The sequence below is a fragment of the Xenopus laevis genome, chromosome 3S (genome assembly GCF_017654675.1).
Source record: "Xenopus laevis strain J_2021 chromosome 3S, Xenopus_laevis_v10.1, whole genome shotgun sequence".
Lineage (NCBI taxonomy): Eukaryota > Metazoa > Chordata > Amphibia > Anura > Pipidae > Xenopus > Xenopus laevis.
The window spans coordinates 59,839,011-59,863,668 of record NC_054376.1 but is presented as its reverse complement, the minus strand read 5'-3'; the positions used below and the strand labels follow the sequence as shown (position 1 = coordinate 59,863,668).

The window sequence follows — 24,658 nt, the reverse complement described above, 5'->3', positions numbered from 1 at the left end:
CTTGTCATTTAAGAAATGTTTTCAGATGACTTAATTTATCTAGGGGATTCAGTAGTGATTTTGTAACACAATGCATCACACTTTGTGTTATGTTCTTACTTAGAAACTTGCGCAGAATAAGAAAGTGCCAGAGGGGCAGGGAGCAGCAAGAGAAAGATGGGAGTGGAAAGCGTGCACTGGAGAACTTGGAGAGCCTTGATAAGCTTCAGTGCAAGTTTAAACTGAATTCTTACAAGATGGTCTATGTGATAAAATCTGAGGACTACATGTATCGGCGAACTGCCCTGCTGCGGGCACAGCAGGTAATTTATCAGTGCAGAAAAGGCTGGTGTTAATTATAGTTTTATTTTATTTTTTGGGGGGGGGGAGGGGTGATTATAATTGAGAATCTAAGACACAAAGTTCTGAGGGCAACAAAAACAGATGTTCATCAAGGGCCCATAAAGTAAAGCAGTGTTTGTAAAAGGTCCTGCCAGTAGATCACAGTTGTGAATATGGCAGCATGGAAGTTGAATATAATGAGATTAGCAACACCAAAGATCATTTAAGAGGGCAGTATGTCTCTTTTCAACATGAGCGCAATGAATAGGGTTTGAGTGGCCCTATACTATTTGCTTATTGTTTTGGTTAGGAAATATGTATGGTTTTTATTTCTTGAGCTAGACAAATCTGAAAAAAAAAACGAGCACAATCCTTTATACTTCCTGTCAAACAACATCGCCAACTTTTTGGGAAGCCCAATGTACAATGAGCTGCTCCTTTTCACCTAGTGAGTGGGAGGGTTTGGCAATAGTGAGGGCTTCTCAATGTTTGATTCGTTTTTATTTTGCTCAATATCGCCCCTTAGTATAGACCAAATGAGCAGAACAACATGTTCTGAAAGAAAAACTAATAAAACCGCTACGAATTTTCTTAGATGACAAATTAAAGAATCTTCACAAATTGGCATATAAATATTGCCTTTTTGTATTATTTACTTAGAGCCTCGATTTTGTAAGCATTCTTCTTATTTTATTAGCTAACTGAGTAGGTAAAAAAAAAAAAATGATAGCTTTTAGTCACCTAAAACCTGCCGAGTTCATGTACAAGTCAATGGTAAAGGTCCGTTGAGCTATTTGGAGATGTTAATAGCCTTCCTGACATTTGAAGTTTTTTATCTATTTTTCAGAGAAAAACTTGATTCCTTCGCATCGAATACGCTTCGAATTTTCGTGTCCGAATCATTCGATTGAATATTAGACATTAGAATAAATTCTTAAATAACCTCCCATTCGAAGTGTGTGTGTGTGTATGTGTGTATATATATATATATATATATATATATATATATATATATATATATATATATATGTATATGTATATGTATATGTATATGTATGTGTGTGTGTATATATATATATATATGTATAGAGATTAGAAATTTGATAAATGGGCCTCTAGGTATACCATGCCTGAAACAGGGACCTAAGTAGTCCCGAAAACTCAAATTTTTTTAATCTACGTTCATTTCAGATGAAGTTTTGTGAAAGCGTAAGATGCCCCCTTAATACTGGGGGACCTCATATCGTTTCACTTGAAATCAACCCAGCCATCACTGATACAATCTACTGTGACATGACTCTGTCAACCTTGTTTTTGTGACTTTTCCTTCATTGTTGCTTTCTTTACAGTCCCACGAACGAGTGAGCAAACGATTGCACCAGCGCTTCCAGTCCTGGCTGAGAAAATGGAATGTTGAACATGTTAGCCATGAAATGGCCTCTGAAAGCAGAAAGTGGCTGATGGGGGAGGGAGTTGAGGGAATGGTGCCTTGTACCACTAGTAGAGACTCTGAGATCCTGAACTTTGTGGACATTAATAAGTATCGAGTCAAGTATGGGGCAGCCTTCAAAACCCCATAACATTTTTAAACTGAAGAATACATTAAAAAAACAGCAACCTGAGAACTCTGAGATTGATCTGAAGAGCATTGCCTGCTGTCTAAACCAGAAGGATGGTCATCAAAGGCATGACTAGGCCTCAACCCTTGAATAGAGAATTTATGAACCTCTTCTGCTGCCAGAGGAATATTTTTTAATCTTCTGACTGGAGAAATGGTACAGTGTTACTGAAATTGTCCTACCTTCCTGCCATTTTGTCCCAGTAAATCCACTTTGCCACCCTTCTGTAAATACATGCGTGTACAGAATGTCAACAAGGGTCTGTTTGATTAATTTCTTGTACCCCATATTGCATATTATTTTATAACAAGTATCATTAGTTTTATGTTAGATGTCTTTGTAACATAGTAATGGGGAAAGGGACATCTTAGAAGCCACACCCTCCTTTATTACAGTTTTTGCCAAAGGGAGTCTGTTGAGAAGAGTGGTTTTAATATATATATATATATATATATATATATATATATATATATATATATATATATATATATATATATATATATAATATATTATATATATAATATATATATTATATATATATATAATATTTCTTCCCTTGACTGTCTTGTCAATGTGTTTTATTTTTCTTTCCCACCCCTACTTATTTTTTTTCTGACCCCTTTTTTAAACACATTGTAAATAAAGTAAAGGTTTGGTATGATATATATGTGTTTTTTTGATGGGCATTTTTTTTTTTTTTTTTTTTAAACATTGGACGCTTCTTTTAAAAAAAAAAAATGTTCTCATTAATCGAGAAGAGTAACTTTTTATGCCTGCGATAGAAGTCATCAATGACAATCACAGAGGTTTGTACGACTCATATTTTCACTTCAGCAAGCATCGCAAGACACAAAGCTTTGTTAGAAGCTTAGAAAATGCAATAAATGAACATAGGGCAATATTCTTGAGCTGCTAAGATTACTAATAATATTTTATTTATACTGCAACAGTTGTGGTGTTTTTTGAAAGTGAGAGCTGATTCACGTTTTCACAGGGCGACATCTAGTGATCTTTTCACTGGTGAGTATTTTTAAACAACTTTTATGATTGGTGGAAATGAAAGCTCTGTGGCTTTAAAATTCCCCTTTTAGATCAGTTGCCTTTTCAGCTCTAAACGTAAAGTGAAAGTATACCCAAAAAAGAAGGATGAATTAACTTTGAAAATATGTAGTTTCATCTTCCTACATTAGAGCATTTTTCAGTATTATACATTTTCGGGGGTCCGTACAGTAGTGAGTATTTCTTTTCAACTCCTTGTTTAATAACTGCCAGCATTACTCTGATGTTTGCATATTTTTCCAATAAAAGTGTAACATTAAGACTTTATATTAGTTGAATGTTCACATTACTTTCTGTTTATTTTCAGCGGCAAAAGGGCTTAATTAATCATTTGAGATGTGTTCGGTGTTATTTGCAAAAAGTGCCTGGACTTGCTTTTCTATAAGGCATCTTGCACATCTGAACTTGTCTGCAGTCCTGTCTCACACACAATGTTGGAAGGAGTCGCTACATATTTTTAGAGTATAGGGTACAGCTGTCTTTCTACCCAATCCACAGCTACAACTCTCAGATTTCTTCACTGGCTGCTAATATTGTAAGATCTTTTAAGTGTAAGTTCCTACCACAGTTGCTCTATTCCATGTCTCTCAAGTTCACTCATTGGAGAATAGGTAATTTCCTTTCAGCAAGCTTATCTTTTCTTCTGATACTGAGAAAAGCCTTCATTTTGGGTATACTTTCCTTTGGTCAAAAAGATGGTGGGATACATTATATAATTTTATCCCAATATATAATTGAGTTAATAATGATAAAAAAGCACCTATCTTAAATGAGAATTCAACCCCTTATTAAAAAAAAAACTACCCCCCCTACCCTACATAGACCCTCCTCCCCCAGCCTAGCTGCCCCAGGGAAATGCCCCTAACTTTTTACTTACCCATAGGTGCAGATTTAGGGATCTGAGTTCACGGCAGCCATCTTCTGGGACTTTGTGTCTTCTTCCGGTGCTTCGGCAATTTCCGTCAATGCAATTTCGACGGATGCGCGTTTGTCGGGAACCGGGAAATTGCTCCAACTGCGCATTCGCCGCTATGCCGGTCTCATTCTGAGATTACCGAAGAGCCGGAAGATGGTGCCCGTGAACTGCGATCCTTCAATCTGCACCGAGGGGTAAGTAAAAAGTTATGGGCATTTGCCCGGGGTAGCAGCTAGGCTAATGGTTTTTAAAGTAAATTGTAAATGTAATTACTATTGAAAACATCAGTCTGCCCCTTGCTGTTCTTTATCCTGGTGACTCTTGCTTTGTAACTGTGTATCAGAAACCAGATGATTTTGTGACATTGTTTCACGAAAGAACAAGAAATGGACAGATAACATTGCTTACAGTTGCAGATTTGTTTGCAAGTAATTTAAAAAAAATTTAGACTTTTTCAAAATAAATTTTATTGGAAAAAGTATAATTACATTTTCTTAGGTCAAATTTTATTTCTGGCTTTACTTCACCTTTAGACAAGAAGACAAGGTGAAATCATTTGGGGGTAGTAACAAAATATAGGCACCCCCCCCCCCAACTTACCTGATAACCTGTGCTCCTGTTAGCAGAAAACTGCACTGAGCCAGGGTTCCTCTCAGCAAACACCATGGAGTGATCCTCATCCTGCTTCTACTTTTGTCTCACAAGTGTGTGTGCACAATTAAGTGAAAAAGTGCCTTTTCACTTTACAACGTATGTGTTGTACCCAGGCAAGTGAAGAAAGATGAGGCAAAAGAAAACAATTGCTCAGTGGTGCTCACTGAAAAGAACCCTGGGCCGGTACAGTTTTATACTAACAGGAGAACCAGCCTGCGGGATCAGTGAGTGTACACAATCACTTCAGTTTCCTCCTTCTTTAAGGTAGTCTTAGCGGCAAATTTACTTAAGGTCGAATATCCTTCGAATATCGAAGTTGAAGGATTTAGCGCAATTCGAACGATCGAAGGAATAATCGTTCGATTGAACGATTAAATCCTTCGCATCGAAGGATTTTAATCCATCGATCGAAGGATTTTAATCCATCGATCAGAAAAACCTTGTAAAGCCTATGGGGACCTTCCCCATAGGCTTACATTGGCCTCGGCAGGTTTTAGGTGGCGAACTAGGGGGTCGAAGTTTTTTTTAAAGAGACAGTACTTTAATTATCGAATGGTCGAATATTCGAACGATTTTTAGTTCGAATCGTTTGATTCGAAGGTCGAAGTAGCCAAAAAAAAACATTTGAAATTCAAACTTTTTTCCCTCTATTTTCCTCTATTCCTTCACTCGAGCTTAGTGAATGGGCACTGTAATGTGCATAAATATTGTTCCATGTGGGAGTCCACCAGCAATCAAATAGTATAGTTTCAGTCTTTTGCTGAGATTTACAATTGGACAATCCCATCTGCTGAGGCATCAAATGACCCAGAAGTGTCAGTCTGCACCTCCCTTTTATTCGGAGCAGAACAAGTTGGGCACATCTGAACACATTTTATTATACCTATTTGATTGCCCTAGAGGCTCCTAAAAATGTTTTGTTTTAAAAATATTTCTTTCAGCAGCCTGGGGGAAGGTGGACAATTTCAAATGAACTCATTTACATGGCCAGCAGCAACTCTTTGCATACATAACAACACAGAATCTATTTTTTTCCTTTGTGTGTGATGTGTTGTATGTTTACTGGCAATATACAAGTGTTCTGTGGAAATGCTTAAAGTACACAGTAGTGGGACTGATTTATTAATTAAGGGGGGTTTGTACAGATGCCACAACTAGACTTAGTGAGCCTTATCATCAAATGATCTCTGGCTTTTCTGCATGGTTTGGGCTCCTGCTATTACTGAAAGCAAAAGGTAAGGCTACATTATATAATGACATTCTTGACAATTCTGTGCTTCCTACTTGGTTTCTGAGATCAGTCAAAAAACAAAACTGCCTTTTATAAAGCCCTGACCTCAACCAAACTGAACACCTGTGGGATAAATGTGAACACTGACTTCAAGCCAAGCCTGATTCTCTACATCAGTGTCCAACCTCTAATGTCAGGAAAGACCTGCTTCATATTCATACTTTTGCTTTTTGAGCTGTTTTGTGCAGGTGTTCTGAAGTTTTTTTTTTTTTCCACACTGTACTTCCTGTTCTGATGTGGCCGTTTTGTGCCAAAATTGGTGTAAAACGTATTTGATTAATGACCCAACCCTTCTGCTTTGAATGAGATGTTGTGGAAAAACAAGTTATGGATTCAGTTTGATATTCTTTTCCATTTGGATTTTATGGATTTTTTTCCATTTGGTTTAATGGATTCAGTGCACCTCTTGTCACTTTCAACCATTTCGGATCAGTGCAGTGCTGATTAACTAAGAGGCGAGAGGATCATTATATAGTGAATAAAGTACCCCCTCTTGTAAAATATATAGTGAATAAAGTACCCCCTCTTGTAAAATATATAGTGAATAAAGTACCCCCTCTTGTAAAATATATAGTGAATAAAGTACCCCCTCTTGTAAAATATATAGTGAATAAAGTACCCCCTCTTGTAAAATATAAGGAGATTATAAGTTTCCGAAGGCTGAGTGTTTTTATACAGGTCATAGAACTCTGAGTTAACTTCTAATATCCTCATATTTTGCAACTGCGGGTACTTTATTTATTATAATACACAAGTTTCAGTGAGTCGTGACAGCAATGACATCAGAACTCGCGTTTTATAACTGATTACATCAGAACTCAGCATTTATAAGGATATAATTTACAAGATATTCATGGCTTTTGTGTATTATATATATCTATCTATCTCTATATCTATCTTATCGCTATATCTATCTATATCTCTCTCTCTATATCTCTATAAAATGGTGGGGCAAGCATCATGATACAGGGATGTTTCTCATACTATGATGTTGGATCTATTTATCACATACCAGGGATCATGGATCAGTTTCAAAATACTTGAAGAGGTCATGTTGCCTTATGTCCCTGAAATGGATGTTTTAACAAGACAACGACCCCAAACACACCAGTTTGGTTCCACTCATGGGCTAAGTGGTGTAATGGCTCAAAACATGTAGGGTCTTTGGGAAATGTTCACCTTTTAATAATCAACAATTAAAAGTAAGTAATTTATAGGTTGTGTTCAAATCTGTATTGAACATGTTATTTCTCAACCCCTTGGATGTTTCTCCCAGTGGCCTCAAAGCAGGTGCTTGTTTTTAAATTCTAGTTGCATGGAACTAGGTAGTTCCAAACAGAGCCTCCTTTAGACTTCCAATGCACATGGGGGCTATCAAATAGCCAATCACAGCCCTTATTTGGCACCTCCCTGGAACTTTTTTCATGCTTGTTTTGCTCCCCAACTGTTTTTACAATTGAATGTGGCTCATGGGTAAAACAAAATTGGGGACTTATGTTCTATATCAACTTTTATTTTGAAATGGGTGTGGTGTAACATCAAAGTAGCCACATATCAATAGCTCTCCCTGTATTTCCAGATCTGCTATATGAAAATGTTTGTTCAAAAATAAGATCTGGCACAGACTCGCACAATTCAATGAAAGCTGCACTTGATATCCCGGAGCAAGTTAGCGAATTCTCACTTCTTGCAGTCAACAAAAGCAAAACTGTTATATTACCTCTGCAACCACGGATCAGGAGGTCAAAATAGCTTCTTGTTGGCCCTCCATCGAAGCTTTTGGAAGACCATTAGAAACTTGCCATAGTGGAGGCTGGCCAACTACACCAACTGCCCAATGATAATTACTACTCCCATCTCATATGGACTGCACTCCCCCACCAGTCTCTCCATTTTGCCCCTACTAGATGAGCAGTAATCTCCCTTACCTGTGTGCTCTACAGGACTTCCCAATACTGACCAAAAATCCTATTCCTAGGAACTTCAATTAGAGGGAATATTCAGTACACAGATCCAGTTTATAGGCCAATCTAAGCAACAGGAAATTCAACGCTTTTGAGTTTAATCACAATTCTAAACAATGAATTTCCCATTCAACTCCTCCCTGTTTGAGATTGCACTGCATGGCTCCCAACAAAGCAAGCTGGGTTCTAGACTATATAAAATTTTAATTAAAGGGATGGTTCATCCTTAAAGGAACAGTAACACTGGAAAATTAAGTGTTTTTAAGTAAATTAAATATAATATACTGTTGCCATGCATTGATACAAGTTATGCATTTGCTTCAGAAAGACTACTATAGTTTATATAAATAAATTCTTGTGTAGCCATGGGGGCAACCATTCAAAGCACATAGCAGATAATAGATGTACTCTAATCCTATTGTATTCTATGACAGAGCATATCTGTTATCTGCTGTGTAACCTGTGCATTTTCTCCTTTTTCAGCTTGAATGGCTGCCTCCATGGCTACACCGCAGCTTGTTTATATAAACTATAGTAGTCATTCTAAAGGAAACTCCCCAGTTTTACCAGTGCAGGGCAACAGTACATTTTCATGTAATTACTTTAAAAAGGGTTTATTGTTTATGTTACTGCTCCTTTTAAATATGTTATAAAATAGCTAATTCTAAGCAACTTCAATTGACTTTTTTTTTATAGTTTTTTATTTGCTTTCAAATGGGAGTCAGTGATCCCATCTAAAAAACAAATGCTCTGTAAGGCTCCACATTTTTGTTACTTGTTATTATTCATCTTTCTATTCAGGGCCTCTCCCATTCATATGGACTCTAGCAACCAGATTCCTGAAATTGCAAACAGGAAATCTATTGAATAAAAAGCTAAATAACTCAAAAACCACAAATAAAAAAATGAAAACCAATTGTCCTCAGAATATCACCATCTACATCATACTAAACATGCTTTTATTGAACAGCTGCTTTTCATTGCTTGGTAGAAGTCAAGTTTGATATTGCTGAGGCCACCGTTTCAATAAATGCTGGGGTCACTGTCCTATATTGGTAGGCTGCTGTCTCATACATGTTTTATATTGCTGGGCCCTAGGTCTCTCTCATGAAATTCTGGGCCCACTGCGATATAAAATTCCAGGGTCAGTTTGACTTATTGCTGAAGCCACTGCATAATGAAATGCTGGGGTCACAGCGCATCTTTCCATATTTGAAGTTTTTGTTGTAAGGTGCAATAAAAGTGAAATTGGTGCGCAAGGCTTTGTGGCATTGGGTTTCATTTTTTTACATGCTTCAACTACTGTTACATGTAATAAGTTTAATGTTGATTTTTGCTGCTGCCACTTCTTGTAGCATCTGAAAGATTATGTAAAGCTCTCTCTCTTCCCATGAGACAAAAAAAATCAGAGATCAGAATAGGTGATTGCAATTACAATGGTTGGCAAATCAAACGTTTCCTATCCAAGACCTATGAGTAGAAGACCAATCCGTTTCAATACTGTCCTGTATAGAAAATGATCCCAATGGAGGAAAGTGTTGTTTTGTCTTTGTAAAGCATTTGTACAACCTTATCTTACATATGTACTGTGTCTTGCACTAAGTAGAGCTGCAGTTCTACTTCAATGGCAGATGCAACGACTATATTGTGTATATTTAAATTCTCCTTCAATTGTATCATGATTAGTGACTTGAACTACTGGCAAAAATTTGAGAGCTGTTTAGTACCTGTATTTGGAAATCTGTACAAACTACAAAAAGTTACTCTGCACACCACATCATTAATACAGACACTTATGGTATGCAAATAAGTGGTTTAATAAAGCATATCATTACGACATTTTGAGAATCCCCTTGATAAAGGACTTGGTGTCCGAAACATTGTGGTATTCTCCCACACACCAACTTATCTGCCTTGCAAGCCTGAGTGCTGCTGTTTTTTTGGGACACTGTGTTCCGCATGTACTAAATTATATGTTTTTTGTAATTATACACTGTAATTACATTGTAATGATATGTTTTATTAAACAACTTGTATGCTTTATTAAACCACACTATTTGGTAATAGCCTTTACTCTTGCACCCTTTGTGAGATTTTATAAAGAGAGTGCCCTTCATTAATTGCAGTTCTTTGGAAATCTGTACACACTGTATTGGGAGGGTCACAAAATGTATAATGTCCCCCACTGCAGCCTGTGAACAATTAAGTTTAACTTAACCTGCCAGTGACGTCATGGGGTTTGGGTTTCCAAGGTGGCACGGTCAACAACTAGACCCAGCAACCCCCACTGAACCTGCACATCACTAGAGTATGCTATGTCTGTTTAATGTGCAATTAAGAACCTTTTTTTTATTGCAATTACATGGTGCCAGCACCGGATTTGGCGGGCACCCCAAGGACGCACGGTCCTAGCACCTGGCCGTATGGTCCTAGCATCTGCCAGCACTTCCCCCTGTGGGTGCACAAGCGCCAGAGCACTGGAAAGCAGTGTGTCCCCAGTGCTTCCCATAAAGCGTCTGTGCTGCATGCGGCTCTTAATAATTTGCCGCCCTAGGCTCTGGCCTTTGTGGCCTCACCACAAATCTGGGCCTTCATGTTGCAACATTTAAGCAAGTTGTTTCTTCAACAGAACAAAGAAATATACAGTTCTAGGTTCTGGAAAACAAATCTCACTTTATTTTTAATTTTTTTTTTTGCCATCATAAATTAATTGGAATACACATATGAGGAGTGTATTTACAGTTTTTTGCTGTCCTGAGTTATTGGACTGACCCCCCCCCCCAGTCATGTGAAATATGCTATCTAACTTTTATCCCACTCCGCCCTATAGTGTTGACCCCAATATGTTTTGTGTCCTGTCCCTAAACAGCGCTGCTCTGGGCTCCTCTCTACACAGTGAAACAGCAATAGGGCCAAAACCATTTAGAGGTGTGTGTTTGGTGCATACACATATAACACAAAGACAACTCACAGAGGGAAGAAAGGGTAAAATATGGAGTAGTTTTATTGGTAAGGAATCAGGAGTGAAGCAGTTCAGGAATGTAAAATAAGCTGAAGTGCTGTGAAGACCACAGTGAAGCAGTGAAAGACAGAGCGGATCCAGTTTTATTGGAAATTTAGTCATCTCCTCCACAGAGGTTAAAAAGGGCACGCTGGTAATCACCTTTTGTGTCTTGCTGTAAAGAAAGGGGAAAATGATCAAAATGATTTCCAAGGCATTCAGCACAGGCCTAAGTCTGAACTGATTTTTACAAAAGTACAGGTAAAGGGAAAAAGCACAGACGATCTATAGTACCCTTATAGGGACAAATATAAAGTGGGAGGGGGCAAGGTGCAAAGTTCATAAAGCAGGCACATAGCACCATGTTTGCTGCGCTTTGCAACTTTTCCCCCCTCTGCCCTTCCCAAGGTGTAGTTCTTAGGACTGGGAACAGTGAACAGAATTACCGTTATCTTAGTCTATACTCCTGTTCGTCTTTGGTTGAACTTTTTTTTTGTCTGTCCAAATATTTATGGCCCTAATTGTAATCTAGAAAGTTTACATAGGGTATCTATTATTCCTGCATGGAGCCCATTGCATATTCAAATAATTGTTATGGGAGTCAGTGCATTTCTACCAATACTTACCCCAATAAAGTAGTGTAACGATTTGCCATATTTTTTCTTGAACTCTTTTCTTATTTTCAGCATGTCTAACTCACTTCGTGAAACCATAGTTCGGATCAAGATTTTGTCCTTGGTGCCTCTGCCCTGATAGAATAAAATACTTTTTTGGTAATGGAGTACAGGTCATAATCGGAGACAGGACTGAACAAATCTTAAAATATAAATAATACTTCGTTACATATACTGTCCCGACCTGAAAATTCAAATAGAGTTTCCCTCCGAAAAAATGAATGTCAGGAAGGCAATTAAATGGTTCAACAGACCTCTGCCATTGACTTCTACATGAACGCAGCAGGTTTTAGGTGGAGAATATTCAAATTAAACCTGTATTCATGGTTGAGGTGTGATAAATCTCCCGTTCTAATTGGATTCAAATTTTGACACGTAAAAAAATTAGAAAATTAGAAAATTTGAATTTGCTATTCGACCCTGAATAAATCTGCCCCTTTGTACATCCTCCCTCCTGTTCTGAACTGAGCACAGTTGCTGCAGGGTTTCCACAGCGAGGTTGTATGTCACTGGTCAGAAATTATGCCAACCGGATGAAAAAAGCAACAACTGTGCCAGGTCTCCCTGGTGACAGGGGAAAAAACATGTCTACACTTGTAGTTGGAAATGACCCCCCAGAATCTCCAACACCTAGGGCCACTTATGTTTTCTGAGATTTAACTAACAGTATCACCTGACAGCCTTGGGGGCAGCAGCTTTTATCTAGTTGAATGGCTGCAGTTTGAACGTAAGGTTTACACACAAAAAATACTTTTTTTTAATACTACCTTCATTGATTCGTACAGTCTGTCAGCAAAATACAGGGGTTTGTTCTGGATGCACTGAACTGGAATAAAGATAAATAAAGTGATTAACAATTACACAAATGTAAATAGAATAAATTTAAAAGAATTACACAAGCCACCTTCTATACAATGCAGAGTAATGGGCTCATTTATCACATATGGGAGGTTTTTTTCTACTTCGAATAAATTCGCAATTTAAAAAAACGCAAAAGTTTAAAAGCTTATTTATGAAAAATTATAAATGTAAAAAACTGTTGAAAACAATTGTGAAAAACTCTAATTTTTCAAGTTTATAAGCTTAAGCTTTTAGTTTGAGGGTTTTTTGGGGTTTTTTTTTTTTGCTTAATAATACCAGACATTCGAGTTTTTGAAAATATAATTCGAATGTGAGTTTTTGAGCAAAAAAAGTTGAATTGTGGCAAACAAAATTCATATTTGTACCTCGATAAATCACCTTGCAGTTTTTGTTCATAAAACGATATATGTAGTTTGATTAAACGTGTTTAGGTTGTACTGGTCAGATTAATATGTGTTTGATTTTGGCTGTGATAGGTGCCCTTTTAAGCCCCTTGGTACAACATCAGAACATACCTAGGTTCAAAAAGGCATTCTCCAGATCTCCTTTCACTTCCTTCTTTATGCTCTCCTCCATGTCATATGGGCTGTAGCTCTTATATCTTTCAAATACTAGTAAACAAAGTTGAGAATATGTTGTTAGATAAATCAAATAAGTTACCTGCAGCAGTAACAGAGGTGATGTGACCAGAATGCTAGCTACTTTCTCGGATTTCATGTTTTAAACAGACCTTTCTGAAGGTGGGGGGTGCTCCTTTCTGTCATTATTGTGATCCATTTGCCCACGTCTGTTCCTTTCCTTTTCACTCCAGCTTCATACAGCTCCTAAAGGGTACAGGACATGAGTCAGAGTGCAACTTTTGCGCCAAATAAAATAAGACAGTGGATGATAAATCAACATTCTCAATGCAGTACTTCTACTTTAAAGCAAGTATAATGCAGTGTTTAGAAAATCCTTAATTTTAGCAAAAAAAGCCTGTTACTTTGCTTCATTTAGTAACAGAAATGTGATATCCTGTGAAAAGGCAGTGGAATGAAAAGGACATGTACTCAGGCATCTCTAAAGTCCAAATGAATGGCCTACTTACTCTTGCATCTTGGTCAATCTTCTCATAATCGACCACACTTCCTTCTTCCTGGCGTTTTCCCTGCATGCAACAAAGCAAATGTAAATGGGGGAAAGCAACTCTAAAAGATATAAGCTTTTGCCACAAAGAGGAGATAAAGTTGATTAATATTGCACAAACATATTAAGTTTTTTTTATTTATCTAATGCATAGGCAACTGAGACAGGGTGCTACAGTCCTCCAAATATTACTACCCCTCCCAGCTACGACTGCATGCTTTTATAAATGGACTGTGAGGCTCTGCATGTAGTAAGGCAATCTGAGCTGAAGAATAGTTTATAATAGACAAAAGCCATGACTATCCTTCAAATGACATCCTTATAAACAGTGCTTAGTGATGTCATTTCTGTTGTCACTCCCTGAAACTTGTGCATTATAACAAATCATTGCTTCTCCCAACATCATGTTCTAGTTTCTGCAAAGAAATCTCTCAGGATCTCACCTTAGCAAGTGCCACCATTAGTTTGCGAAAGTCACCAGATGTGTCAGACACAATGTCTTTTTCCAGTTCTGTCTTGTATACTGGGGAGTAAAAACAAAATATATTTTATATACCAAATACTTTTTTGCCACATTGTTTTCTTGCCTTTTTATTAATGGGACATGGCTTCAGGGATGGGGTATTTCAAGAGATAAATGGCAATGTAGAGCACAACAGGTGGGAGGTTTGAACATGAATTATGTCCCTGGTTGCAAACACTGTCCCATGCATGCCAATTAGTCTCTGAGAAGAATAAGAGAGGGCATTTATCCCTGCTTCCACACACAAGGCAAAGCAACTGCAATTGGCATTGCATTAAAGGGTCTGCTGAATTTACTAGAGCTCATTAATTTGCTTTTAAACCTTTACAATGTTATTGGTATAAACCAGCTTCAGGAACTTTGTTGTTGTTTTCAAAGTTTAGTACAAAGAGATATCGCATAACAATTTGAATTTCCTGCTCTAGGAAAATGACAGTAGCCTAAAATGCAGATTTCCAGTTAGATTCCCCCAAACTTACATTCTCTGTATGCATTCTGAATATCCAGCAACTCTTTATTTGTCCGGGAGCAGATGATCTCAATTAAGGTATCTTCATCGGTGCCCAGTCCCTGAAACAGAAATCAGTCTGACTGTAATCTTGTAATCTGGCAAAACTCCTAGGATGCCAATAGTATGTAAAGGGTGTCAAAAGTTGTGCTTGTTCATTGTATATTTATATTTTAAATACCACAGGTCGCAATCAGGGTGAATATGAATTTCAGTAGGATAAGAGCTACTTGTACTACAGCTTTTAGAATAAGTTGTTCTAAAATACATTATTATTTCATTCCTCTAAGGCAGTGGTTTCTGGACCTTTGGGTCGTCATCATTGAGACTCAACAATTGGCAATCACCCTCCTTCAATTATTACAAAGTTACAAACAAACGCAAGTGTCATTGCATCAAGTCAATGTTCCAAAAAGATCTAGGACAGCAAACATGTTAACCCCCAATCACACCCTGACCTTCAGACAGGCCCCCAGATGGGGCTGAAAAAATTCGACTGCTGAAAAAAGGCAGGCTGAGAATAAGCCCCTACGTTGGCATTAGCATCCTGTCCTGCTTGCCCCCGGAACAACAGTGCTGGCACATGCAGCTGATTTCGGCAACAAAAGTTAGCATATTTGTATGTGCCTGCACTGAGGCCGACACAATTGTGAGTGCAGGCAGGACAGGCTGCTAATGCCAGCATAGGGGCTGATTCTCTGCTGAAATAAGAAGGCCAGTTTGGCTTTAGCCTTAAAGGGAAGATCTACATACCATATACACAGGCATATATGATTCCACAGTTATATGCCACAGATAAATTCCAGAAAGGAATCCATGATTTGTGCATGTGTATTAGATGTCTGTGTTTGCCAGTTTCCCACCCACCTAGAGTCTCACTGTAATGCAACCCCACCCCTACCTTGTTCCACTGTAAAGCGATGAATTCTGAGGCTTTCCAGAGAATCTGTGCACCAACTACTATGGTAAGCAGTCCCTTTTCAACATAAGCCCAACTGGGTGAGCTCATGATACAAAGGGGGTATATTTTCTCTTTAAGTTTGGAAACTACTGCTTTAAGGTAAGTCATATAACATATTAAACATGACAACCTTAGCAAAGTATTCATTAAAGACAAGGAGAGCCCACCCTTTATGGTCAGCAGTAAGCCAAAAAATTCCACATGCATCAAAATGCCCTTGTATTATTGCCCTTACAAGGGAAGTATATTGGCAACAAAGTAATTATATTTTGCTCTGTACCTTTACATTTTTCTAATAAATTAATTTCTTCCTTCTCAAGGAACTCAACATAATTCAGTCAATACAAAGCAAGACATTACTATCTTCTAGTGTTACTGGACAGGTTGCTCAAATGCACAGCATGAATTGTAATGAGCAACAAAAAATAAGGATCACACTGACCTTCCTGGATACACTTGAGGGCGACAACATTGAACCTGATCTGTTTAGCAATTTTTAGGATTTTCTTAATTGCCAAACTGCATATTGCCTATATGTGACTGTCCCCTTTAAAATCACTGCACCGGTTTTTCACTTTTCTCCCATTAAAATCAGTCTACGTCTAAAGTCTAACTAAACTGAAATGTATGATGTGAAACCAACAAAAAACAAGACACTCTGCTAATATACAATATCTAATGGAGATTAGCCTGAAGCACCTGGACTTTGAGTAAACTTATATATGTTTCACCCCTCTTCTGAGCAACATCTGCATTGGACTGAAGTCCTTATTACAATGTGAGATGTGATAGTTGCCTAATACTTGACGCTCAACCTAGATCCCCCTCAAGAAAAGCTGCTGGTCAGCCTAGAGGTATTCTAAGAGGAAGAGGGGCATTCAGCTCTAAACAGATAATTGCTTTAGCTAATGTGGAAGATTTTTACAAAATAGACTTACTAAAGACTAAGTTATTGCTGGCAGTTACATAATCTGATGTTTGATGGGGTTCTAAAGTTGTTGATTACTGTGGAGGAGTTTTCCCTTCTGCTCTAAGACAGTTCCAAAATGTACAATAATATGTAAATACATATTGAAATATCACAAATCACCATAAAATAGTCTCTAGCAGGCAGTGTCTTTATATATCCTGCAGTTATTAAATTTTCTTACCTTCATTGAAGCCTTCAGCTCGGAAGCATCATACTGAGGCCGAGTCTTTATTAGTCCCAACATCACAGTTTCCAGATTGCCAGAAAGCGCTCCTTTTAATGCTGATGCCAGGTCCTTGACAAAATAAATATATGTGTTATTGTTAGTAATCACTTTGCTCTTGTTACGATTCATACTATCTTACTGACAGGTATGGTTTTAAAGCTATAACAGACTAATTTCTTAAAATCTTGTTCAGATGAAACTGTGTCGAGGACAACTTCTGTGAGCAGACAGTAAAGAAGTCAATTTGGCTCATCTTGCCGCCAAAACAGTGTTGGGGCTGATTCTCAGCCTGCAGAAAAGTGACATTGGCTTTCCTCTTTGCCTGCAATGAGACCTTAGCGTTGGACCAGGTGCAGGCAAAAACAGTGGATTTTGGAAATGCACTCTCTCACATTTCTGTGCCAAAATGTGCTGTGTGTGCCTGCACCCAAACCAACACAATGTAGTAGAAAGCTAAAGCCAGTGTTGGGGCTGATTCTTGGCTTGTGCTCTTCCTCAGGCAGAGATCAGCCCCCGTGTAGCATCAGCCTTAATGGTCAACACCTCTGTTTTGCTCAATATACAGCATAATACTATATTCAAGTACAAATAAAGCAAATTATTTATTAATATATGCAGACACTTGTTTGTTTGTAAAAGGAATATGGGGACAAGATCTTTAGACCAGTGCTCAAGAGATAGTAATTGATTTATGATTAGCATTATCCCTTTCCCAGCATTACAATCAAGTTATTCAGGATCTCTGAGTGACATCTTGGCAGCCAAAACAAGTATTATTATCGGCTTTCATGAATTACTTTTCTCTGTCATCAGAAAAATTGTTTGATAAGAAGCCAAAGGATTCCAACCACAATGCAAGCAATCCTCTAAAGAGCGGCTCCTTAATCTACATTACAATACAGACAGCATACCACGGACTGCTGCAAAGTTCAGATATAGAGAGTGCAATGATAGGCCCAGACAGGTTAGCAATTTCAACCCGTATGTACAAAACAGATGTTTCCCTGATAGTTTGACAAGGTGAGGTGTGGTCTCTAAAAAGACTGGTAGGATCTATTTTTACCATTGTTTATAAATCAAATGTATTTATTACAGGTTTCTTAAACAATGGTTTATTCACCTTCTTTGTTCTCCTGTGGTAGGCAAATGCTATGTCTTGTCTCTGATCATTACTACGGTTTGTTAGAATGTTGATAATCGTCAACTCATCCACACCTAAAATAGAAGACATTTTGAAATAAACTGATCAAGCTGTAACTGGCAGTGCATGTACACACTAGACAATGGGTAGCACACAGTTCAGAATTACAGGCAGGGCCCTTTTATACTAAAAATCATCACACAGAGATATAATTCCTGTTTGACTCCCCAAACAAGCTGATAATTTGCAAATCTCTTAGGACATATGGGCCGAACGCAGCATTCTTGGAAAACCACTCGTATGTACCAGCCCTTACACAATGTAGACACATTAAAGCTCAGATCTGATATGAAAGCTGGAATGCCCCAAAAGCCGTACACTTGCCGCACATCTTGTAACTAGAGCCACTCCACCAACTGCACCTATTAAAGTTAATGAGGCCTAAGAGGGTTTGTATGTGACACTTTCAATGAACACAATTTAGTGGAGGACTGTGTAATAGAGGAACACCCCCTGAAACCATGTGAATTGCACTTAATTGTTGGCACACAATAAATAATATAAAAGTCCCTGTAGTCCATTTGGTCAGTATGATTCAGTACAAGCAAGTGAGAACATCAGTGAATGGATTTATTTATATTTCTGGTCAGAATCTCAAATGCCTGGTTGGTTGGTATTTTCTGTGTATGGTTTAAAGGGGCAGTATACACCACATTTTAAATTAACCAATTTAACTGGATTTATTTTTAAAAAAAGAAAAACACTGAAGTTAGCTAAAACATTGTCTATTATATATAGACATAGAGACAAGAGTCTCATCCGTCAGTCACATTGGGCAAGGACAGTTTTATCCAAATGGCAGCCTGCAACCCCCCTTTGTGTTCATCCATTCACACCTCATAAAAACTGCTGGAGGGCACTAGCATGGTATCACTGTATGTAGCACAATATGAACTGTTCATCTTAGAGTGGTCCTAATAGGTTTCCCTGTCTCCTGCTCTATTCCACCTTCCCTATGCTCCCTGTGTGTGCCATATTCTGCCTTCCCTATGCTCTCTGTGTGCCATACTTTGCCTGTCCTATGCTCCCTGTCTGTGCCATACTATGCCTGCCCTATTCTCCCTGTGTGTGCGTCATACTCTGCCTCCCTACTCTGTACCCTGAGCGACATGAGCCTGTTTGTTCTGGAGGTTTGTTAGAATTTGGAAATTGTTGTTAGGGACTCCTAAGGTGTTAAATCATGTGTTGGGGCTGTGTTATCCACAGGGGAGGAGGCAGCATTTGGTTTTAAGGGTATGTTTATGGTATATTTAAGAGGTATAACTTAAATTTTTCACATATGAGTGATAAGTGATATCCCTGGAGTGAGCACCAACCATTTGTTTGTTTTATTAGCAAATGCAGTGGGACAGTTTTAAGATTCCCGATATCATTATCAGGCCATGTTGCTGTGCTTCTAGACAACTCACCTTTAGTCTTAATGGCAGTTTCGATGGCTGCTGCGTCCTTTTCTGCATCAAAGTTAGTGGATGCTTTGACTGTACCTAATGCGGACTGCCTTGCACATGATTGCTAGGTATGAAGAAAAGGAAATAAATGTAAAAGGAGCATAATATACAGTTCAACTAACATAACCCATATATAAAATTCATCTTTATTTAAACATGTATTTTAAGCATTCATAACTGACTTACATTTCCTTCCAAGGACAGCTTGCCCAGAATCTCGTGAATAAGCGCCATTGGTACAGCAGCTGAAATATAATGGTAAATTTATTATCATTAAGCAAAATACTGTGGAGACTACTCACAAACATCACATAATCACTCATTCAGAAATTAAAAGAAGAACATTTCTAGAAATAATGTTATAAATACTTATGTTATATGCTATAAATACTTATTTTTCTAAGCAGTTCAAAAATATGTATTACCCAGGCTAGACTTAAGATGTGCAAGAAAGAATTTTTAGGCTGAAAGCCACCGCCACGTAAACACTGCCATGTGGATGCTTTGCTTGCCAGTGCCTATTGTACAAGGTGTGGAGAAATCACCACGCATGCTATAGCCCTAAGCTCAACTAGGCACGGCTTGTGCAATGCATTAAAAGACTGTGACCCCCCTCCCAGAGCTGCTTTAGAAGGTGAAAAATGAAAACGTTACACTTCAATATTAACATTAATATAAACATGAATATAATTGTATGTTTAAATATCAACATTTTAAATAAGCAGATATTTACCATTTTGGCTAATATTGGCTCCTGACTTGGCCCCTCCAGATTCAGTCAGGAGCTTATTGGCCAATGTATGCAATTTGAATAGCAGGCCTTGGGGCTACATAGTAACTTACATAAAATATATATGGGCAATACCCATTGTTTTTCTTCTACATGACTTCCATCAATAGAGTTTGGGCACTGACTGACATATTTATGAACAATAGTTGCATGCTACAAGTCTCCCCTAGTGCCATTACCCTAATGCTCATATGGCATTTCTCCACCAGCATTCTTCATCAGGCAGAGAAGAGCCTGAATTCTGCTGAGGGACTTGTTTGTCCATAATGAAACCCTATGGCAGTTTGTCTCCTTAGTAAAGCCCCATAGTAGAGATGCATGGGTCAGCCCTGAAACCTGCAGGTTTGAACCGTCGGAATGCACCAGAAGCAGGCATGACTTGCTGCTAGCCCAGCCCCTGCCACTTTACCCACCCTGTCTGAAGCCACATTTGCGACTGGTGAAATTGTGTGCAACAATGATTTATAGATCACCTGCCCCCCCCCGGCCCCCTGGTGATGTCAGAGATGGACAGCATGGGTTTGTAAATCAAAGTGGGTTAGCAGGACCTTGGCATAACTAGTAGACAGACATTATTGGAAAGAAACAGCATAAATAAAGGAGAACAGTTTCAAGCAAATTAGTTACATAGTGAAATTAAACAAATAACCATTTGATCAGTCATGTGAAAAGGAGAGCTACATCTAGGCCATGTGAACCAGCATGAAGGGCCCAGGGTTCCCAATCATGTGTGTTATACAGTATATTAGCCAACTGCCAACTGTTTCTTTAGCTGCTGTAAATATACATTTTATTGATTTGCAGGTGTTTCAGTTTATTATTATATACAGGTACAGGACCTGTTATCCAGAATGCTCGAGACCTGGGGGTTTCCTTATATAGGATCTTTCTATAGTTTGGATCTTCATACCTTAAATCTACTAGAAAATCATGTCAACATTAAATAAACCCAATAGGCTGATTCTGCTTCCAATAAGGATTAGTCATATCTTAGTTTGAATCAAGTACAATGTACTGCTTTATTACAGAGAAAAAGAAAATGGAAAAAATTTGAAGCGAAATGCCTTCAAGATTAAAATATATACAGCATGTCCAGTTGATCTGATCTGATTACTATAGATCTACCATGACCTGGATGAATGAGAACCTTCACAGACAATTCTTTCTGTACCTTGGAATATCATAAACAGAATCTCCATAAAATGTTTGAGATTTATGATTCTATTAGAATTTTTTTTAACCAGAAATACTACTGTATAAATTGACAAAACTGGTACATTCCCCATGCAAAGTAGTTTTGGAGATGCCCTATAACAATGCTTAACTCAGGGTGTGGCTTTATATGTGTTCATGTTTATAATGGTGATCTGCAACGTGACCTTGATTCCTCAGAACTGACATAGGCTCCTCTGACACATGATTTGCTACCATAACTGCAAACAGTAGAAAACCACCATTGTTCCAAAACTAAGATATGCTGTACTGAAGTTTGCAACAATGGTTTCATTAAATGACAGCCATATAAAAATGTGAGGAAAATACACGTAAAAAAAATACAACCTAACATATTCAAGGCACACCCAGTAAAAATAATGAGGGTCACTTAAATCCTGGATAACTATACTGTTAGGAATGGATAAAAGGGAAATACAGAGGAAACATGAAAAAATCTAACACCATCGCCCCTTTTCTCCTATTCTTTCTCCCAGATACTTTTTTGGACAATTACCTGTAGGCACAAACAAGACTGTAGAGCAGTAACTAAAACAACTCTGATAACAGATGTTTTCATAAAGCTGCTTCCGTTATACTTTTTTTTTTTCTTTTTTTTTTTATAACATTAACCACAGAAAATGTTCTTTTATGCAGTTTGCACCTTGAATTGATTGTACAAATTGCCTTGTCATACTGGTTATTCTTTAAAAGTTTTTATCCAACAGAAGGAACTATTCAAACCAAAAAAAACTTGCATTTTACACTCACTTCCCCTTTAAGTACTCCCACTGTGAATGCTAGTTTTCACCAGGCTAGATGCCAACTATGACTCCTCCTCAGAAATAAATCACTGTGCCACACCTATCCCATTCACTCCCACTCACTGATGCTGCCTTCTCTTCCCCCAAATTCAGACAAACAGGCATAGTTGTTGCCAAACACTTTTTGCAACAAGGGAGAGGCTGTCTGCCTGAAAAAGCCACTACTTATTTTAATACAGATAAATGCTTATGTGCAAATGAACGTCTTACCCCATGTGTGTGTGTGTGTGTATATATATATATATATATATATATATATATATATATATATATATATATATATATATATATATACACACATATATACACACACACACACACACACACACAAAGGATTGACTCACTCCCATCAAAACTATGTTCTTAGCAGTCAACCAAGTAACAAACAAAAACCACATTCTTTTTTAGAGTTGTATTATAGAGGGTACACAGCAAAATACAGAGACAGAATGTGCAGGACTCCAGTGGTTGCAGAACTACACAACACTCCTACATTTCACTGCCTGTGGTTATTCTGCAATAGCTGGAGCGTCAAATGTTACCTGTCTCCATCTACAAACTGCCTATTGGGAAGGGGGGGGGAGATTACATTTGCAGTGAACCAGCCACTTTTGAAGGAGCAGGGTAATTCCTGTATTCAATTTCAAATTGGGATTATCTGTGAATTTGTTTCACAATGTTACTATAGAGTCAGTGCTAGATACACAATATAACACAGTTGTAGGTCAATGCACACCAAACAAACACATGTACATTAGCAAACTGTATCAACTGTACTGTATCCATCTATGTTTTTAGGGATCAAAGTTGAATACATCCTTGGTAACCTATGGGAGTGACCACCAACAGCCATTGAAAATGTGGCATTGCTTTCAGGCAACCAGTTAAAGTGGCCACACCTTGGCTCAGGATTAGTAGTTGTACATATCCCAATAACCCTTTCAGAACTGACAAAAATCATTTCATCATTATAAATGCACTCATATTAACCCCTGTGTGTGCCAAATACTGGAAAAGCATAGTCTGTCCCCACCCTGTATCTTCTACTGAATGAGTCAGAGAGTCAGCATGTCATTTCATTTTACTGTAGAACATGACAAAGTTTTGGTTGCAAGGCTCTCAGCCTATATATTCCTAATGATAAAGCCTATTGCTGCTGAGAGGTTAGAGGGGGGTAGAAGGGACAGAGGCTAGCAGGTCCCATGCAGTGCTAAAGCAGATCTGAGGAAGGAATTAATACTGGCAAGGCAACTGGAACAAAGCAACAGAATATTTCATTTGTACTGCTCCAATGATGTACCAGATTTTAGGGAAAAAGCGCAGGCAGGTAGGGCCCCACTATTTCTTATACACCCTGAAACTGCTCTTCTTTCTTCTATTTTCTACTCCAGGCCCAGCATACCCCGAGGAGATATATACAATAAGAGCTGGAAGCTGCAGTTTGGCTAAAACTCAGAATAGATGGATCCTCCCCTGCTATACTGACTATGCCAGAGCTCCAGCCCCTCACTTTTGTGCAGTTCAACACCCAACCCACGCAGGGCAGTCACTGGCCGGCATCCCTTAACTCCAGCTCAGACACATGTGCAACTTACTAGCCAGCCACTAGCCACACATGTACTTCTCCCATGTTCTGCATGAGAATAAAGCATGGAAATGACGCTCCTGTCCCGGGCAACTGGGTGAATAACTGTACTAGGCGGCAGGGTTATTTGCCAGCATGTTGCAGCCTTATAACTGAGATCTCAGGTACTAACACTCCCAGCAGCCACAATGGAGGGGATGGGGGGCATCATGGCTGGAGGGACTTCCTAGCAACGGGTGAAGCAGCCTCCAGCCAGCAGCCAGGATGACTTACACAGAATACAGAGTTGCGCTACACTGGCTAAAGTGCCCCAAGCAGCAGGAAAAAAAGCAATAGGCGGCTGCTTGAGAGAAAAGAGAAAGCAGGATGGCAATTGCCATTCTTCCCATTACCTGTACGTGCCGCGCAGCAGGAGGAAAGTAACCGCAGCTGTCTGGGCAGGGACTGGAGCCTGGACGTCTCCGGGCGTGGTCTTTTAAGTGAGGACCACGTGTAAGTCTTGCCCAACCACTTGACACGCCCCTTGAGAGAACGCCTACTACCTATTAGCCACGCCCAGTCTATTCGTTCTAAGCTTTGATCTGTGGCCGAGCCGCACCCCCATTTATCCTGTTGTGCGCTCGCCAGTCACTCATTCCAGCGGTGTGAGGAAGAGGGAAGGAAGTAAAGGGAAACAGCGTTAGGAGACCACTCCCTAGGACATAATGGACACAAAACAACGGTGTCCGGTGCCTTAGTTGACCCCTCACCCCGGAGACATACACCGGCACTTTATTATATATAGCGTCTAAACCCAGGGAGGGAAACTAGGAATAAATATACGTCATGTTCCCATTCAGACAAAAGTTAGAGGGCTGTGGAAGTCGACTGGGTAATTTATTCCCAGTATATCTAGTAAAGACCATTAAACAACACTTACTTTACG

The 24,658-nt window shown here is 38.6% G+C and overlaps 2 protein-coding genes across 6 annotated transcripts in view; one reads left to right on the top strand and one right to left on the bottom strand.

The window, feature by feature from the left end:
- sin3a.S (SIN3 transcription regulator family member A S homeolog) overlaps positions 1–3,266 on the top strand; it is a 54,966-nt gene extending 51,700 nt beyond the window's left edge. For 4 of the 5 annotated variants that reach the window (XM_041587518.1, XM_041587519.1, XM_041587521.1 and 1 more), the window contains 2 exons: positions 104–302; positions 1,671–3,266. In XM_041587518.1, the coding sequence (XP_041443452.1) occupies positions 104–302; positions 1,671–1,901 (430 nt within the window). In that variant the 3' untranslated portion in view covers positions 1,902–3,266. 5 annotated transcript variants of the gene reach the window in all.
- A 7,534-nt stretch (positions 3,267–10,800) lies between these two features.
- On the bottom strand, positions 10,801–24,172 carry anxa2.S (annexin A2 S homeolog). The gene is given in 13 exon segments (NM_001087815.1): positions 10,801–11,000; positions 11,452–11,574; positions 12,267–12,325; positions 12,876–12,971; positions 13,091–13,184; positions 13,448–13,507; positions 13,929–14,008; positions 14,488–14,578; positions 16,629–16,742; positions 17,794–17,888; positions 19,284–19,386; positions 19,509–19,567; positions 24,126–24,172. Coding segments are annotated over 12 exon segments (1,023 nt in total). The 5' UTR covers positions 19,557–19,567; positions 24,126–24,172; the 3' UTR covers positions 10,801–10,940.
- Between the last annotated feature and the right edge of the window lie 486 nt (positions 24,173–24,658).